Source organism: Felis catus, chromosome B1 (assembly GCF_018350175.1).
Source record: "Felis catus isolate Fca126 chromosome B1, F.catus_Fca126_mat1.0, whole genome shotgun sequence".
In the NCBI taxonomy this organism is placed as follows: domain Eukaryota; kingdom Metazoa; phylum Chordata; class Mammalia; order Carnivora; family Felidae; genus Felis; species Felis catus.
Window position 1 is genome coordinate 3,459,140 of NC_058371.1, and position 19,204 is coordinate 3,478,343.

Genomic DNA, 19,204 nt, shown 5'->3' on the forward strand with positions numbered 1-19,204 from the left:
CCAACACAACTTTAAAATAAATCGATACATGAAAATGCATTGATTTAAATCAAAAGTCTGGAACTAACTCAAAAGTTCATTTACTCCATTAGGGCTGCCTCGAGGTGAGAACTCTATCTATTAATTTAACATCTCTGTTGAATAAAACTGCACGCTTTCCTTAAGAAATATGTTCTCTTATTTCAACTTAGTAAGATATTACCCTCAATGTTTAGTCAAAATAATTACTACTCAAATTTAAACACATTCTCTTCATTCTTCTTAGTAGACACCAAACAGCTGTTCAGAATGAATTTTTACCATTAGGGTTTTTTAAATATATTGAGAGACACACAAAATCATACCTGTTTTATTTACTGTCTTTTACAACATAAGTGGGACGTGTCTATGAGATTGTTGCACAGCCAGCCCAAGAGCACACTGTGCAGTAGGTAAAGATTTTGGGCCAAGTGGCAGTTTGGACAAATGAGAACATTAAAACTGCATATCACCTGAGCCAGGACTGCAACCCTCCAGGCCCTTTAGCTCAGGGTGCCCTCAACACGGTAGACCAGAAAGCATGATTTTCTAGCACTCTGACACGTTCTGTATCTCAGGATGTGGTCAAGTAGTCAAGACAAGAGAGAAGGCAGTAAGAACCACCATGATCATTTATTAATCTATAAGGAATGCCATAACACATCGAGGGGACAGAATATTAAGGTCTAGAACTGCATTCTCTACAGAAAAACTCAAACGATATGTTCAAAATGGAAATCAGGCCACATCACTTTCTCATCCAGACATTCTGAAGTCTCACTTTGTACAGGACACAAATCCAGTCTCCCCCTGTGGATGCCCCCACACGGCCCTGCAGGAATTTGCCCCAACGCATCTCTGGAGCTTTTCCACACCTCAGTGTGTTCCTGTCCCTCTGCTGTTCCTCCTCCCTCCGGGGACTGGGACTTGCTCTGTTCTGTGTCTGCTTTGCTCTTTTTGACCTACACAGCCCATTCGGATCTCAGCTCAGGAGATGATGCGAGGAAGGCTATTTCTTGACCGAGTGATAAAGTCTCCCACCCTGCAGTTGCCACTTGCTGTTTCTTGACTGGTTGGATGGATTGTCTCATCCTGTCTACAATGGCCACTCCGTGGGAGCAGAGGCCTTTCCTTTATTGACCACTACTGTAAACAAAGGTGTTACTGGTGCACACTGGGGGTACCGTGACTGTTGGTGAAATGTGTTCATTCAGACTGACCCCTTCATGTGTCCCCAGGAGAAAGCTGGGATACGACCAGACCACTGTTGCTGAGCCTGGGAATCTGTCCCACCAGGCTTCGCATCACTGTCTTGTCTAGCACCCGGCTCACTGGGCTCTGAAGAAGTTTCTATGACTGTCACCACCAAACACACACATACACACACTTCTGATGGACACACTCTCTCTCAAATATACTAATTCCTTAAATTTGACTGTGGCAAAGCCTTGGACTGAAGGGCATTGGATTCCTTTAGGGCTCAAATTTGTTGAGGGGCAAATTCATGTACCTCAGCAACATTGTTCCTCTTCTTTAAACATGATGACCTAGGGACAGTCTTTGTTCCTGTGCTCACTGTCTTAGAATGTTCCAGTACATGGTCCTTCTTTCAGAGCTATCCCTGGGCACTACCTGCAAGCTAACAAAGGGGAACTTACCAGCAGCTTGGGCGATGAAAATGTGTGCACTGGTCTCCATTTTCCCTCTCCACAAACACTCCAGTGATCTTTCTTGTTTACCCACGGTACAGTTAAGTTTTTAAGGATAGCATAAAATCCTTCCAAGAGCCAGCTATCCTCCCCAGCTTTATTTCTCATTGCTCTGTGTGACTCCCTTCACACCTCAGTGTTGAACCATCAATATTTGCAGGAGCCTGAACACACCGTGACATGTCATGCTTTTCTGGGTCTGCTCGCACTTTTCTCGTACTCAGAACCCCCTCCTCCCTCTCTCCTGGTGACCTGAACACAGTGCAGGCACCCTCTCTCCTAGGAAACCTCCTACAAACGCCCTGTGCTCCCTGCCAAGTCAGTCGAGGTACTACTTTCTAATTGTAGGGCATTTTGTGCATAATCTCACCCGCGATGTATGCAAATGGTCAGCTTATGTGTCTCCCTGACTTCTTCGCTGGAATCCAGGGGCTGAAACGTGGCTTGTCATGTTTGGTTCTGTGTCCCTGGCACCGTGCAACCCACACTGCCGGTGTCCAATAAGGGAGCTGGAGAGAGTTTAATTCCAAATGACTCGAGGTGGCATCCCAATGAATGGTCATCGGACTTGGGTCAGTGAGGTAGTGTAAACGAAAGAGGGAGGCAGGGGAGTAAGAGACAAGGCAGTTGGGAACTGAAAATCACTCTAAGAAGTTCCAGGAAGTTTGTGAAAGTAATACAGTCCCGCGAAGCACTTACTGGGTTTTCCATGCGAAGTCTGTGAGACAGAGAGACAGGTTAACCGAGGTATTTTCCCCGGCTCGAGATTACAAACCCAAGTTTATGAGACACATGGGAGCCCATTCTGGGCACTGTGCTAGATGCCTCCAATGTATTACCTTTTTAATCTCCACCTCTGTGCCCGGGTGAGCATTGTTCTTCTCCCCATTCTTAGGACAGGAAACAGATTTCACTATATAGGAGGACTATAGGTCTAGAGGGACATCTCTCCAGTTAACCTGGAGTTTCTGAGACTCCAGACTGAGTCAGGACGGACTGAGACCAAGGAATCCTACCTCCAATCCTGTTCTCTCTGAGCCACACAGTCAATCGCTCATGGTCGAAGAGAAGGGAGCAGGATGAACACTGTGGACAGAGTGTCTGCATAGTGGCTTCCTCGTTTCTCAAGGTGTCTGTGCCAGTGGAACCTCTCTGTCAGTTGGGCCTGCCCTTAGCCATGCTGTGAAACTGTTCCTTTGCTCTATTTTTTCATTTTCCTTCCTCTGCAGAATTGTGTTTCAATTTTTTAACTTCTTTCCAACACTACCTTCTACCTTCTTGTTGTCCAGTAGTTACACACACACACACACACACACACACACACACACACACACATTCTTCGTGAATACATTTGCTCATTCTCTTATTCGGTGCCTCATGTTCCAGATTTATGATTTCTGCCAACCCCCTCCCATCATTGCTGCACCTGTTCCCGCAGTGGTCTGCCAGTTTTCTGCTTGGAATAGATCAACCTGAGAAAATAGATAACGTTGCCACTAACTTAGAGCTGTCCCTGGGTGTTGCTTTCTTCAGTGGGATTTCTGCTTTACAAAAATAAATCACTGCTCCCCAAAGAAAGATGTTCTGATCGGAACTCGTAAATCAGGGCAGCAAGTCAATTGTGAAAATAGGGTTGGAAAGGATGACATTGAAAAGAAAGATCAGAGACTTCTATTTACATCCTGACGCTGCCTGCCATTTACAAGCTGTGTTGTGCAAGCCCTGTCACTTACTAACCCCCTTCCTTGTATGCGGGTTGGGGCTTCTAATTTTGACGTTCAGTTGCACCATGGCATTGAGTAGGGCTTCTGTAGGTATTTTGGCCTAGCCCTGTTTGTAAAAGAATTCTAAACACCTTGTCATTTTCTTGGATAGGAATTGTTCTAACCGTTTCTAAAAACACTTTTTGAGTTCAAGTATTTTACATACACATACACACAGTAAAAATATTCTTTTAGTAATGAACACCCACGTAAACACTTAGTTTTTAGAATCCTAAATTTTCTATGCATATATTCCTGAAATACTATTTATATTATGCGAGTATATTTATGTGGGCAATACAATGCACATGCTTCTGTGCCTGGATCTTTCCATTCAACATTATGCATGTGGAGGTCATTTGTCTTTTTTTCATTTTTGTCTAGTATCCTGCTGTATGAATATATATAATTTCTTTTTTTAATTTTTTTAATGTTTATTTAGGTTTGAGAGAGAGAGAGAGAGAGAGAGAGAGAGAGAGCAAGAGCAGGGGAGGGGCAGAGAGAGGGAGGCACAGAATCCGAAGCAGGCTCCAGGCTCTGAGCTGTCAGCACAGAGCCCCATGCGGGACTCAAACACACAAACTGCGAGATCATGACCTGAGCTGAAGAAAGACGCTTAACTGACTGAGCCATCCAGGTGCCCCTAAAGCTCTCCACTTTAAGTACAAAGTGAAAACGGGGCCCCTGGGTGGTTCAGTCGGTTGAGCATCTGACTTCAGCTCAGGTTATGATCTCTCGGCCTGTGGGTTCGAGCCCTGCTGTGTGCTGACAGCTCAGAGCCTGGGGCCTGCTTCGGATTCTGTGACTCCCTCTCTCTCTGCCCCTCCCCTGCTCATGCTCTGTCTGTCTCTCTCAAAAATAAATAAACATTAAAAAAAAAATTTTTTTAATATGAAGTAAAATGAACAGTTACATAGAGCTATCACCTAAAAAGAAAGCTAATTATTTGTGTCAACACAAGATTTAAATCCATGGTCAGGTTTTCCCTTGATTTATGAGACAGGTGTTCTCTGTGTAAACTGGTACTTTATGACAGACACTCAAAATGATTTATCAGTTTCAGAAAGCAATGAGAGTTTCATTTTGTGAAAATTGTATTTGTATAAGTAGCCAGGTAAATATATGTAAAAGTAGAGCTCAACACATATTGTTACCTAAGAGGGAAGTGGTGCCTGTGGTTCAATATCAATATATCTTTAGAAAATCCATCTTGCAGACGTCAAAAATGTCTACGAGACTGATTGTGCTAACAAGGCACTTATTTAATTATAATTAATGAGGGAGGCAACATATAATGAATGAGCTCAATTTTCAGCCGATTTAAAGAAATAATGTGTCCTACATAAATCTGTCATTCCATGAGAACCCAATATATACACAAGATATTGCAAATATATCAAGTGGCTTTTATTGCATTTTCCACTTCTTTGTTCACATTGCTATTTTAAAAGTGAACATGTTTTAGGAGTAGCAACTATAGACCAGTTTTACTTGTCAGTCAACCTCACTACTACTTTTGGCATAATTCATTGCCTGATTGAAGAGATGAAAGCACAGAACAAAGTGTAAAATCCAGAGAATAAAGAGTATAGAGATGAAAGTTAAAGACACAAAGAGAAGAAAGAATATGTTGTGGTGGTTGTTTATTTGACCAAGAAAAGCACCAAGTTAAAAAGAAGCTATTCTTTGTTGTTAGAAGTGATAAAATTCTACTCATGCACGGTACTGCTGAACAGAGAAGAAGTTTGTCATCCAGAGATCCCACCCGAAGGCTTCATTAGCAGCTTAGAATCACAAAGAGTTTTTATAGGTATCCTACATAAGTTGTAATCATATTTACACCGAGGAATACTGATGGAATTTGTATAGTCTTGATAGTGACCATAAATGATCCGCGTGACTGCAATTATGTTTAAAAGGTCATAAGCATAGAAATGTATATTTCTAAAAAACGTTCCCCTCCTCCACCAACTAACCCAAGATCCAGACTCTGATGGGATATATACACAGATCTTAAAACAGTCTTCGGTAAACACATTGTAAGTTTTCACTACTATTGTTTCTCTTGTTGCTTTTCTGGATTTCTCATCTACTATGCTTTTCTTTTTTGCAGTTGTGTTGGTAATAACCTTGGTGTCTATTATTGTTTGTGTTTTGTTGTTGTTTCCTTGGAACAAATGTCCAATACAAATTGGGGCCCCTGGAGTTCAATCTAGGCAGAGAAAAAAGGAAAGACTTAGATGCACAACCTATTTTCCTCGTGTGTCACGAAGGTTCCCGCTGGCCTGTCGAATGAAACACCTGAATGCTCCTGGCTGCAAAGTCATGCAGGGAGGGGGCCAGGAGGGTGGCTGGGGGGGGGGGGGGGGGACTTTGAGAGGAGACTCGTCTCATCCTGAGCTACTGAGCCATCTCTTGCCTTCTGGGGCCCATAGGCATGTTCTAGAATCAGCAGAAAGGACTATCTGTAGCTTCCGCTTCCATTAATTCGTGATATTTCTTCCCTCTGGACCAGCAAACATGAATGCAATACTTTCCTGTATAACATTTATCACAGTGGTCCTTGTGTTCTCTCTTGAAGGTTTCTTGACATCATCCTGGATGCTGCCCATTTGGTTGGTTTCCTTCTCAAAAGGGTAACATCTGGTACTGACCTCTATCTTCCACATATTGTCTGCTTCGATGTGGTCTTAGGCATGACTCCTCCTTTGAGATAAGGGTCTGTGTGCTAATGAGAGTAAACATTTGGCAGGTCCCTGAAATCAGTTTGTCTTGGAGTTGAACTTCAAAGTCCGCCTGGAGAGGTTTTCGAATATATTACTGTTAAGCCATGTTCATGTTCATTCCTTTTTATAGTTCTGCATCTTTTTATATTTTTGCACTATGTGCAAATTTTCTATTCATCACTCCGTGTGTGTGTGTGTGTGTGTGTGTGTGTGTGTGTGTAATTTTAACCATATGTATATTGGTTATATATAAATATATTGCATATATTAAATAATATATGTATGTATGGTTAGCTAATTATATAAATAGTTATATGGTTATATATAGTTATATACAGTTGATTCATATTTATTTATTTATCAATGGCTGATATGTCTAAGTTATTACAATTTTCCGTCAACCAAAATGTTACTTATATCTACCAATTTGGACCCTCTTTGAATTTGGTATTCTATTTTTTGCCTTTCTTCCAATCACTGGTATAGATGCCAAACTCACTGATCCGGTTTGAGGAACGATACCTAGAAATTTCTTCTGTGGTTCAATGCCAATCTGTTAATCAGGATGAGGACCTTTTGAGAAGATCAATCAGTAGTTATAGAACAACCCTTTTGATCAACCTACCTACCTATTGGTCAGTCAGTTTGCCTTCTGAATATTGATTTAGGATTTTTCTAAGTCAGGGCTGTATATCTCTGTGGATATGGATGGATATAGACAAAACTCAGATGGAACTTCCCAGGCAAAGGTCCCAGAATAGGTAAACAGGGCAAAGGTCCCAGTATAGGACAAAGGTATAAGGATAGGGAATCTCAGGATGAAAACCTCCAAGATGAGGTAAACAAGATTAGGTATTCAGGGCGGGTAACATCCCTCCAACTTAGTACAAGAGCAGGAAGCTGCTTTCACAGGAAGGAAGGATCCAAGGAGGTAAACAGGTAAATAGGGCTATAGACCTCTGCAGGCAAAGTTGCCCTGAGGGGAGCTAATTAGCAGAAGAAAGGTGCCTTGTTGACCCTGAGGTAGCCTGCTCTGTCTTCCTTGTCCCCTAGGCCTGTTTCCGTAAACAGAGGTGGGGCCTCACGTCTGCTGTAAACAACCTCCAGCCCAGGTCCAGGATTTTGCTTTGTAGTAACCCAAACCCCTAACCACCCCCCCCCCACATCTTGCCCTCAGGCCCCTGAGTTAGTGTTCACAGATTTATTGTCTCTTTGTGCACGTCCATCACCATGTTTGTAAGCCTTCTGACCCTAGTAAAAACGGAGCAAAGACCCTTACCCGGGCTCTTGTCTCCTCTCGCATTTTTAATCCCGCCTCCTGCTTTCTTGCTGGACAAGAAAGGGCTCCAGATGCAGACTGTACAACATATATATGTGTCATATGTTTTGTATGCCCCCTGTTATGACTACAGGCATGGTATGTGGCCTTAAAAGCTAAAGGCAAATAGAGATCTCTAAAAAAGGAGATCAGCCTTGCCTGATCTCAGGAAAAGAAGCCAAGTGTCATGACTCCTATAAAACCGTATATTTGCAGTCAAAGAAGATAAAGGTAAGAACTTTCTGGCAGCATCAGAAGACGATGTGAGATGGGCAAGGCTCCTGATGACAGATGAATACATTTTGGTAAAACACAATTGGCCCTGCACTTGAAGTCTGGCAATTCCTCGAAGGTCCCCCTGCCCCGGGGACCCCGGTGGCAAATAAAACCAGCACTCCTCCTCCACGTGTGCTCCCCAGCGCTATCTGTATTCAAGCCCCTGAAAATTGCTCTTTGTTTTCTACCTCTTGTCCAAAAGGACACAATGAAGGCATTACGGATTTTAAAGTGGGTTTTAGATAGGACACGTCCAGACCATTTGTTGGAACGTTACTAAAATCTCCTGGAGTGGCTGGCATGATTTCGCTTTTCATTCTGCCTTTCATGGGAGCTGTCTGCAAACTGTCTCTCTGACCTACTAGATTCTGGAGCGTGGGGGCTTATTAGAATCTCCTCGTTTGGCCTCCTGGCTTGCATGTGGCTAGTGTTTAGGGAGTGCGGCCTTAACTGATGTGCTCATGGTCATGATTTGGGGGAAGCATGAGAAGTTTGCTTGGGAGGGCATCCTGCTTTCTGACAGGTTCATTTGATTGTTATTTGCAGATGCAAAATGGAATTGTTTTCAATGGATCTCCTAATAAGTTGGATCCTTTTTATGGTATCGATAAGGATTACTGACTATTAAAAACACATGGGCAAGGACACTATATTATCCAGGTATAAACACTAGAAATTCCATACCAAGAGGAAGTTTCAAACCTACATACTGGTGACTACAGACTTTGTTTCAGTCAGCTGCAAAAAAATCTCACATTTTTCCTTTTGATGTTCACGTACATGTAAATTATTAAAGCAGGTAGCTGGGTTTAGGTACCGTGAATATATTTTACAGCTGAAAGGGTATGATGTCGCACTTGCATATTCACGTGGCCTATATGCTGTACCATTTTTAAGGAGCGGATAAAGAAAACAACAGGGCAACTGTGGATATTTTCCGGTTAGGTAAATATGAATTAAAATAAATGCTAATATATATCTACTGACTTACTGATTAAAACATCGTATTAATTCAAGGAAAACAATAAAATACATTGCATGCGGTCAAAGCAAGAAAGCTTTACTAGTAAGTTGCTAGTACCCTTTGTAGAATTTCCAAAGTCAATTGTTTACGAAAGTTCTAGAAGGTATTTTCAAGCTTATATCTCTGGTTCCATCTCTGGCAAGGGAATCCTGAAACTTGAGGGTGAAAATGCCAAAATATCTTCCGTTATTTTCTGTATATCAAATGGGGCATTCTTACCTTGAAATTGTGCATTAAATCCTTTGCGCCGATGGTTGCTGTCAGATGTAAAATGCAGTCGTAACCAGTTCTTGCTGCTTATAACGGGAGAAGGAAGGTTCATGCCAGTCAGCCTGGAAAAGAGATCCAGAAAAAAAAAATCTCCCTTATAAATCAACCAATAAATGTCCTCTATCAAACCCACTTAAAAAAAAATTTAATGTTTATTCATTTTTGAGAGAGACACAGAACATGAGCAGGGGTGGGGCAGAGAGAGAGGGAGACGTAGAATCCAAAGCAGGCTCCAGGCTCTGAGCTGTCAGCACAGAGCCCGAGCCGAATTCATGAACCGCGAGAACATGACCTGAGCGGAAGTTGGACACTCAACCGACTGAGCCACCCGGGAGCCCCTCAAACCCACTTTTCAAATTGACTTCTGACAGTCATGATTTTGAGCTGCTTAGGACAGAAGTCATTGATGAGCTGTGCTGACCCCTTGAAATGACTCAGGTAATTTCACGTTTGCCTGCATATCAGCGCTGTATTTTACCCTTGATGACGTGAAGGCTTTCACCCATACTTGACGTTTTTTATTCTTCTTTATTAAGGATGGACACATGAGAAGATATTCTTTGGATCTGTTATCAGATCCTGTTTTCATCAGGACCTCAATCCTAATGACTTCTAACAGGACAAGAAATAGGCAAACGGTAACATTCTGCCTTTCACCCTTTCAACACTTTGTGATTCTGACCTGCCCTCAGATACACTGTTCATCATGTTGATAGAATCCCGCATTTCTAGTCTCCTGTGCACAGAGTTCCAAACAGTGGCCCTTCCCCACCCACGGGAGGAAGAGCAGTGTTTAGGGGGTTGGGGACAAGCACTGTTGAAGAGATTTGAGATGAGGTAAAGTTATGTTTGGGGTAAACGGTATTTAAACACACTTAAATCTTTCAGAATCAGACACGATCTCTGGCTAAGCTGTTGAAGCTCCCCTCCCAGTTTACACTGTGTGGTTTAGTTGTCAGAAAAAAAAAAAAAAAGAGTAATTTACTTCCTGCTACTGAAAACCTGCATCTTCAAGAAGTGAAAGTCTTCTCAGGTCTTCTCAGGTGGTAAAACTCCTCCCTGTCGAGACACAGGGGTAAGTTGGGTTTTGGCCAAGGGCAGAAGTATCCTTGGGTGGGGCCACCTCTGGTCCCACCTGGTACAAGTTCAGGTAGTACAGTTGCCTTATCTTTTCTGAACCTCTACTTTCCAGTATGTAAACGACCTGAAAACACATCCACCGAGGGCTTGAAAGAGATGATCAAGAGATATGTGTAAATGCCCCTGGTGCGTGTTTTAAATGTCACCCCGAGTTATGCATCATAGGATTATTTTGCATCTCAGTTGCCAAGGACATTTGCAAAACGATGCTTATTAGTGCCGGTGATCAGCAAAGGTTTAAGCAGTCCACTTGTGGCTGGAATCTGTGCTGCCCTTTGTGGGCTGGCCTGTGCCCGCAGGGCTGCTTGGCCGGGCTGCAAGCCGTCTTCCGTGCACAGGATTCCCCAGGCACGGGCTGGCTTCCCTCCTTACTCCATTATCTGGAGGGAAAGCAGCATCAAATGAAATACGTAGTCAAGCTCTCTGATGTCAGGGTGTTCAATTTAAACTCTCAGGTTTAAAAACGTGCAGGATCCGTTTAAAGAGAAAAGCCAAACCTTGGCTGTAACCGATTGCAACAGTGTTTATGTCACCGTTTGAAATAATCTTCTGTGAGAGGAAATACACCACTCCGATCTGCCTATTTGCCTGGATTTATGTAGTTCTGACTGCCGAGGTCGGATACAGCTGCTTCTAGGAAGCATTGCGTTACTCTGCTACTTTGTTGGAAGGCTTTCTCCCCCACCACCTTGGTGAGCCGTGTGTTAGATTCTGTTAGAAATAGGTTACCCCTTTGCCTGATACTGACAATGGCCAAAAGGTAAGTGACTTCTGGATTCAAAAACCCAGTATATCCTGCTCGCCTACATTTACTCACTGGCAGTTTTATAACTGAATTCCATGTTTACTTGTCGAGGCTTTAACAGTATTTCCCCCCCTCAATTAGGTTCTTTTTGAGGGGTTCAGATCTCAAGAGCAGGGTGGGATTGCATTTTAGTTGTGTATCAACATTAGTAATGTGAGTAAGTAAATATGCTCTCCACCTCCCACATTTTTCAAATACCGACCCACAAAAAATAATAGTTTTGTGTCAGTCAACAAATTTCATCTCTAAAGTGAAGACATAGTTTAGGGCTTACTAGGAATGCAGTTTCTTTTTTTTTTTTTTTAACATTTATTTATTTTATTTTTTGAGAGAGAGTGTGCAAGAAAAGGAGGGGCAGAGAAAGAGGGGGGGAAGAATCCCAAGCAGGCTCCACAGAGCACCAACATGGGGCTCGAACCCAGAAACCGTGAGATCATGACCTGAGCTGAAATCAGGAGTCGGATGCTTAACCGACCGAGCCACTCAGGTGCCCTAGTAACGTGGTTTCTGCTGTAACCATTCGACTCTGCTGTTGTAGTGAAAAATCAGCCATAAAATGGTTATTATGGTTGTGTTCCAGGAACACTTCCCTTATGCAGGTTTGCATGTCATGTAATTTTTCTACTAAACAAAATGTTACTTTCTTTCTTTTTTCAAGTTTTTATTTAAACTCCAGTTAATTAACATACAGTGTAATATGAGTGTCAGGTGTACGATATACTGATTCAATACCTCCATGTGTCACCTGGTGCTCAGCACAGCAAGTGCGTCCTTAATCTCCCCACCCATCTCCCCACTGGTGACCATCGGTTTGTTCTCTAGAGTTTGTTTGTCTCCCTCTCTTTTTCCCCCTTTGGCTTGTTTTTTTTTTTTTTTTCTTTCTTTCTTTCTTTCTTTCTTTCTTTCTTTCTTTCTTTCTTTCTTTCTTTCTTCCTTCCTTCCTTCCTTCCTTCCTTCCTTCCTTCCTTCCTTCCTTCCTTAAATTCCACATATGAATGAAATCACTGGAATGTTTATAGCAGCATTATCTACAACAGCCCAACTATGGAAATAGCCCAAGAGTCCTCTGACTGACCAACGGATAAAGAAAAAAAGATGTCGCATATATATTACACATATATGTAATAAAAACTAATGAAATCTTTTTGCAGTGATGTGGATGGAGCTAAAGAGTATTATGCTCTATAATAAGTCAGAGAAAGACAATTGTTACTCTTTTTTGATGGTTTTTCAAATACTGAACAATGTAAAAACCATTCTTAGTTTATAGGCTAGGTTTGGCCTATAGACCATGGTTTGCTGACCCTTGCTTTGGCGAATATGAGGCAATTTGTAAAAGTACTGAGCAGGTAGATAATTAGGTGACACATATGAAGGTAGTGTAACTAGTTTCTAAAAATATGTAACTCCTGGACAGATGCATTTTATATAGAATCAAGGGTGAGACTTTGTAATAATTATATAATTCATTTTCTATGGTGAGAGGCAAGCCGTGCCAATGAATCACACTCCAGAGTGGATCGACGTGCTTGGATTTCTTGATTTGTCCATGGGAAATAAACAAATATTCATATCCTCTTTTCTTGGGGTGTCAGGTTGGTGGAGGTTCTATATAAGGCATATCCTTTAGAACTGTGACTTTTTCTGTCCTCTTCCACAGGCCTGGGCTAAATTTTTTTTAATGTTTATTTACTTTTGAGAGAGAGACAGAGCACAGGTGCGGGGGGTGGGTTACCCAGAAAGAGAGGGAGACACAGAATCCAAAGCAGGCTCCAGGCTCCAAGCTGTCAGCACAGAACCTGATGCAGGGCTCGAACTCATAAGCCATGAGATCATGACCTGAGCCAAAGTCCGATGCTCAACAGACTGAGCCACCGAGGTGCCCCAGGCCTGGGCTAATCTTAAAGCTGTCATTTAACAGAAAGATTACATTATAAAGTCAATTGTTCCTTCATTGCAAACTAATTTAAAGGAAGTTGACTCATACACAAGCCAGTGGTTGTTATAATAGATTTACTAAGAACTTGGATGATTCAGACAAGATGTAAAGAATTGAACTGAACAGCTTGGTGGCATCAGAATGACCCCCAAAGGTGTCCACAGCTTAATCCCCAGGCCCTGTGACTATGTCACCTTACGTGGCAAAAGGGGGCTTTGAAGATGTGATAAAGTTACAGACCTAGGGTAGATTTTCCTGGATTATGGGGTAGCCCAATGTAATCAAAAATCCTTACAAATGGAAGAGGGAGACAGAGGAGGAGAGTCAGGGAGAATAAGGAACCCAGGAAGGAGGTCAGGGGGATGCACATGAGAGTCATGGCCATGGCTGTTGACCCTGAAAAGGGAAAAAGGGGCCGCGAGCCACGGAATGTGGATGGTCCTTACATGCCTTCTTCCCTAGAGCCTGGAGGGGGAAAACATCCCCGCTGACACCCTAGTTTTATTCCAGTATAGCCTGTGTAAGATTTATAACCAGCACGGCCATAAAATAATACATCCATGTCGGTTTAAGCATTCATAGTTGTGTGAAGTTGTTATGGCAGTAATGGAAAACAAACCTTTTAATACATGTGTCATATGTTTCATTCTAAAACAGTCCGGAATGAGAGGAAATAGGGTAGAACATGTCGTCACTCTGAACCTATTAATAATCTTGGGGAACTGGCCCATTTTAAACACTTTGTATAGTTATCAGGGATTGAACATCCATCATTGTTGGCTTGGTTCTCTGAAAAGTCCTGCTCAGTGCTTAGCTGTATGTCTTTGAACTCTTCTGGATTTGGTTTTCTAATAAGTAAGTAGTTTGGGACGTGAGAGATTATGGGGCAATAGTAGGAACTTGACATGAATAGTGAGCATAAGATACAAAGCAGAAACATTTCACAGAGAAAGGATGAAATAATGGCAGGGATCAAGACACGTTTCTGTCTATTAGTTGAAAGTGTCTAACATATTCTGAATTTTTATCCTATACGCATAAAAGCAAAGGAAAATTACCTGGTGAAATCAGGAGATTCAAGTATATTTGGACTTAAAAAATAAAGGACACGTCAGGGTGATCTGCCAGGAAAGGGTCTTCCTGAGGGAATGTGAGAGGCACGTCATTTCTGGAGCATCTCAAACTAGGTCAGGAAACCCATAAAGCCTCACAGTGCGAATATTGAGCAGTCCCTTTAGACATGGCTAAAGGAACTGGTAGTTCTCACTCTTCCCCCCAAGATGGCCAAATTAGGCAATTTCATCCATTGGCAAACTCATTTCTTTCAAAGACTCAACAAGGTTTCGCTGCTGCCAACAGTAAAAATAGATGTGGGACCCGCGGGGTACTTAAAGTTAAGACGACCTTCTTTGAGCCGAAATAGAACCGGCCAGTCTGTTCCACTTTCTCCAAATAGCTTTACCATAAATTTCAGGGTTCTATTTATAATACGTTCATAACTTCCTTTCCCACTTAACCTCCCGCAGTCCCACACTCTCAGGTGTAAAATGAGGGGTTTGAGTACCTCTTCTTCTCAACCATTACTGCCTTGTGTCGGTGACTCATTCATTTTACTTACGTAACTCGAAAAACATGAAGTCAATTTATTGAGATAATTTTCTGAAATGCATTCGGAAATGTGAAAGGTTTTGAAAGAGCTCTGTTTGAGCACTTGTTTGACATTAAGCCAGATTTCTTATGTCTTTAGAAAATCATCGTATAAATTGCTGGGAGTTTCTCTCTAGTTAAACCTCTTTAACTGTGATGACTAAGAAGCCAGAAAGCATTAATACCATCAACAGAGACTGTGAATTACCCAGCCTCCCTAAGGAGACTCAAGAATTTCATAAACCTATTACTCCCAAGAGCTGATCGCTTGTCATCTACAGAAAGTCATCTAGAAGTTGTCAGATTTTCCTGTGCTCTTCTGGACATGTAACTGACATGATTCAGAGGGTGGTGTTTCACTTCCCTCTGCTTTATAAAAATGGAATGGAATAATCTGATCCAGCAAAAGGTTCCTGAAGTGTCAGGCTTCTCAGTGAGTGTTATTCATGTTACCAGGGAAAGCCACTGTCTTCTGAACATACATTGAGTTCATATTGCTTCTTCTAAGCCGTATTTTGGACTTTGATGGAAGTAACGATGGATGTTAAAGGTAGTTCTTACCTTGGAAGTTCATTGAAAAGCAATGAAAAGGAGAGATCCAGAAGTATGTGTGTGTGTGTGTGTGTGTGTGTGTGTGTCTGTGCACACAAATAAATATGCATGTACATAGATATATATATAAAATACAATAGATACATTTATATACAGATATTTCTAGAAACTTATTCCTAAAGTTTCACACTCACATATCTACCCTCTGGGAGACACAGCTACAATAACAAAAGAAAACAACCAACCAACAAAAAACCATCCCTAGCCTACTTCAAAGCATACGACAGGAGAAGACCTCTCCTTTAGAAAGTTCTTTCTTTCATCGCAATCTGTTCTTTCTGTTAGACATCTCTTCCACGCGCCATGGCACTCATGATTAGCCCTCATGCAGGTCTGCTCTCTCATGGACGGCTTTTCTCTCTAGCTTCACTCTTTGCTCGAGGTACCTGTGAAGATTCGCTCAGGATGGCACGCCAATAGCTATTCTCCTCCCTCTCACGGACGTCATCTCCTCTCATGTCTGTAGCCATCACCTTGTTCCTGCTTTGTGCTCGTCTTGTACATTCTGTGCCTTTAATAAAAACGATTTCTAGTCTCTCGAGCTCTCCGTCCCCTGTTCAGTTCCCGGCTCATCTTTCTAGGCTCACCCCGTGTACACACCCTCCCCTTGGTCTCTATGCTCCGATGCGGATGCGGTTGACTTGGTTCAGTTCCCAGCGGAAAGCCCAGTGCTCCTTCCTTGCTCAGACTCTTTGTACAGATCACTCTCCCACCAGGACCCAGGACACCCACCCACCCTGGTGCACCTCCTCTTTGCTTGCTAGTAGTTCCTGGTCCCCCTGTCGATTTCAGATTATGGGTGTCATTGTCAGGGAAGCATGACTTGACCATGAAGTTGAGATCCTTCCTCCCGGGTTATGTCTTCTCCTGGAGCCTTCATGGAGACATTTCAGAGCGGAAGTTGTGTTATCCCCACTGTCGCTCTGGAACCTAGCCAGGCACTGGGCCTATAGGAGCAGCTCGTTACAGATGGGATTAATAAATGGAATCGGTAACTTTAAACATGTGGCCCAGCCCCGGCTGCCTTTCACAAAGTGAGCGCTGCTCTAAACAACGCTTCCTGTCACACCCCAGGCTGGGCTGCGTCTGTGCCCAGGCAATGTCTGTGTCGGGTGTCTCGTACACCTTTGTGACCCCGGAAGAAAGCGAAGGAGGAGTGGAGAACCTGTGTCAGGAAAATAACAATGGCTCCCATGTGGCCCAGACCCAGGTCTCTGCACACAGACATGCACAGCTCCAGGGAATACGATCTGAATGGATGCCCCCGGAGCTCCATTTCTTCACGGACAGGACATCTATCCTCCACTCACTGTAATAATCCCTAGGGAAATCCAGAGAGCCACCACTTGCTGCTCCAGGAGTGTCCTCAGTACCCACCCCCTCAGCTCTGCCTTTGGTGGCTGGTGAGCTCTTCGGCAGACGCTTAGACCATAGACACACCATGTCCCAGATTTCTGTAAGTGTGGCAAGCTCTCAGAGGTGTAATCCTGATGACACCAAATCAGGCAGGGCAGCAGTGGATCCAAGGGAGGCATCAGAGTGTGCAAGATACCCTCCTCTCATAGACGCCTTCTCCACCTGAGACCTGCATGCAAAATCTACTCAGGCGCTGAGCATTTCCGACACAACTCTGTGACGTCTGCTACACTCCTCTCTTCTAACCAGGCACTGCCCGTGTCCTGGCCAACCCCAAACCTCTATGCGTGCTGTTGGAGAGGTCTCTTCCTGTCCCTCTGTGTAACTACGACATCACTGCCCTAACTGTAATTCAAATCAACATTAGAAATGACCTGCGTGTGCCTGACACCCTGCCGGGCACTGAAGACATAAGTTTCCCGCAAGCTGTGGTCCCAACAGGCCTCAGCGGAGTGCAGCCCACATAAGCGTCCACGATAGGGGGTTTCCACTCCTCTGGGGAGCGGGGAGGCCACTCCTGGAGGTGTGATGTCTGAGTTGTGACTTGCCAGCTGAGTGGATAAGGGGGGAGGGGGGGCACTGGGGACAGCGACGAGAACAGCTTGTGCTGATTCCCAAGCTAAATCACAGCATGAGCCTCTCCTAAAAATGCTTTCGTTGATCCAAATCACTCCCAAGAAAGACATCAACTTTCTTAGCTTGGAATTGAAGACGCTTCCCGAAGACACTCCAACCATTGCTTGCCTCATCTCCTGTCTGTTCTTTCCCAAGTCCTCTGTAGGGACAGAGGGTGGCTCCCTAGCTTGTCCCAGGTGGCCCAGCTTCCAGGTCTGCTTCCCCTGCGCTCCCCCAGCCAGAGTCCCTTACCTGGCTTTTGCCTGTTTAAATTCTCCTCAAATTTCAAAGCTTTTGCAGAAGACTATCCCTCTTAAACTCCTTCCCTTCCGCGGGGAGGATCAACCGCCCGTGCCTTCGTAACCCTTGAGCACCTGCTCGCATATTTCTATGGAGATGATAGGAGTGTGTGGTACTGTGGGTGGTTATGTAGATGTCCGCTTCCCCGACTGAACTGGGAGCCCACTGAGGGCACGGCCAACACCTTATTAATTTCCCTCATGCTTGCAGCACTGTGCATGCACAGAGAGTCTCAATATACCCACTTTGAATGGTTTCTGTGCTTTTATTTTTGCTCACGATGTGAGCTACCCGAACAGCGGCACACTGTAAGACTGCAGAACAGTTAAACTCCTTATGAGAATGCCATTCCCGTCCTTCCACACACAGGGAAGTCTCTGTCGAGTGTGAACACTGAGTGGGACAGATCTGGCATCTTCTTTGTGTTTCTCCTAGAATATCCACGGGACCCAGAGCAGGAATGCCGGACTCACCTAAGACAGTGAAAACATCAGTCTGTGTCAAGGAAGGAGTGGGAGCAGGACAATAAAATCTATTAGAGGTGGGGCAAAGAGGCCCAGGACAGACAAGAGGGATTTGAGAGAGGGTCAGAAAGGTGTCCAGGACTTCAGCAAGCCAGGCATCAGGAATTAACCCGGAGGTCAAGCAGAGAGGATCATTTGGGAGAGAATGTGACAAATCCTGTCCTCTAAAGCTCAAGGACTAAATGTCAGGGAATTGCCCTGAATGAAGCCCGGGAAATGGCTCAGACAGACAAGTAATAGGATAAGACAGTCAAGAGACAGCGGGCTCTGACACCATTTCTCAGTGGGAAGTTCTCTGGGCCCCTGGGCCCCCCTCCAGACAGGGGAAGGAGGCCAACCCAGAAAGCAGTGTCAGCCCATGGGTGTCTTTTCCTTCCCACACCGGAGGGCAGCCTCACCGCATCCGGGGCTGTGTGCGTGCCCTTCCGTGTGGGGGGAGCTGTTCCACACATACATGGCACAAGGTCATATCTGTATTACAGATCCTGGGCGGGGAGCAAGCTCTTCTGCCTCTAAGTCAGTGACCTGGAAAACGAATCTTCCAGTCTGTGTCTCTAATCCTCTGCTCTGTCCAATATCCTGGTGGGTCGTTTTATAACTATCTGTGAAGACAGGTGTCTGGATTTTGCCAACAGGAAAAACATTCTTTGTCTCCTATATCACTTGGACTTTCAAAACAGCTAACAGTTGGTGCTAGACACGGATGAGTATCGATATCATTTTCTGGCCATTAAAAGAGACATTATCCACAGATCTCTATAATAAATGCATGCACAGTCAATACCTGAAGACCAACATTTTTTTTTTTTTAAGGCAAGATAGCATTGGATTTCTGGATCACTGATCATTTTCTCTTTGATATTTTTAGCATACGTGCGTTCTAAGACATTGTAAGAAATACTTTCTCCTTAATCTTGGGGTAAGATTAGTCTTATCCTAGACCATTTCAAGAACCTGAAATGGGCTTATTTATTTTTTTTTAGCAAACTTACTTATTTTTTTAGCAACACCTTATGCAACCAGCTGGTACAATACGGCCACCTTGCTGTGCTACGGCCCACGGCAGGAGCTCAGCCGCCCCCACTGCTATCACAGGGCACCC

General features: G+C 43.7%; 1 protein-coding gene across 2 annotated transcripts in view; it reads right to left on the reverse strand.

The window, feature by feature from the left end:
- The window catches only part of CSMD1 (CUB and Sushi multiple domains 1), a 2,016,427-nt gene that overhangs the window by 726,486 nt on the left and 1,270,737 nt on the right, over positions 1–19,204 (reverse strand). For both annotated transcript variants that reach the window (XM_045056760.1, XM_045056761.1), the window contains one exon: positions 9,054–9,166. In XM_045056760.1, coding sequence (XP_044912695.1) covers positions 9,054–9,166 — 113 coding nt within the window. The remainder of the gene's footprint in view (positions 1–9,053; positions 9,167–19,204) is intronic.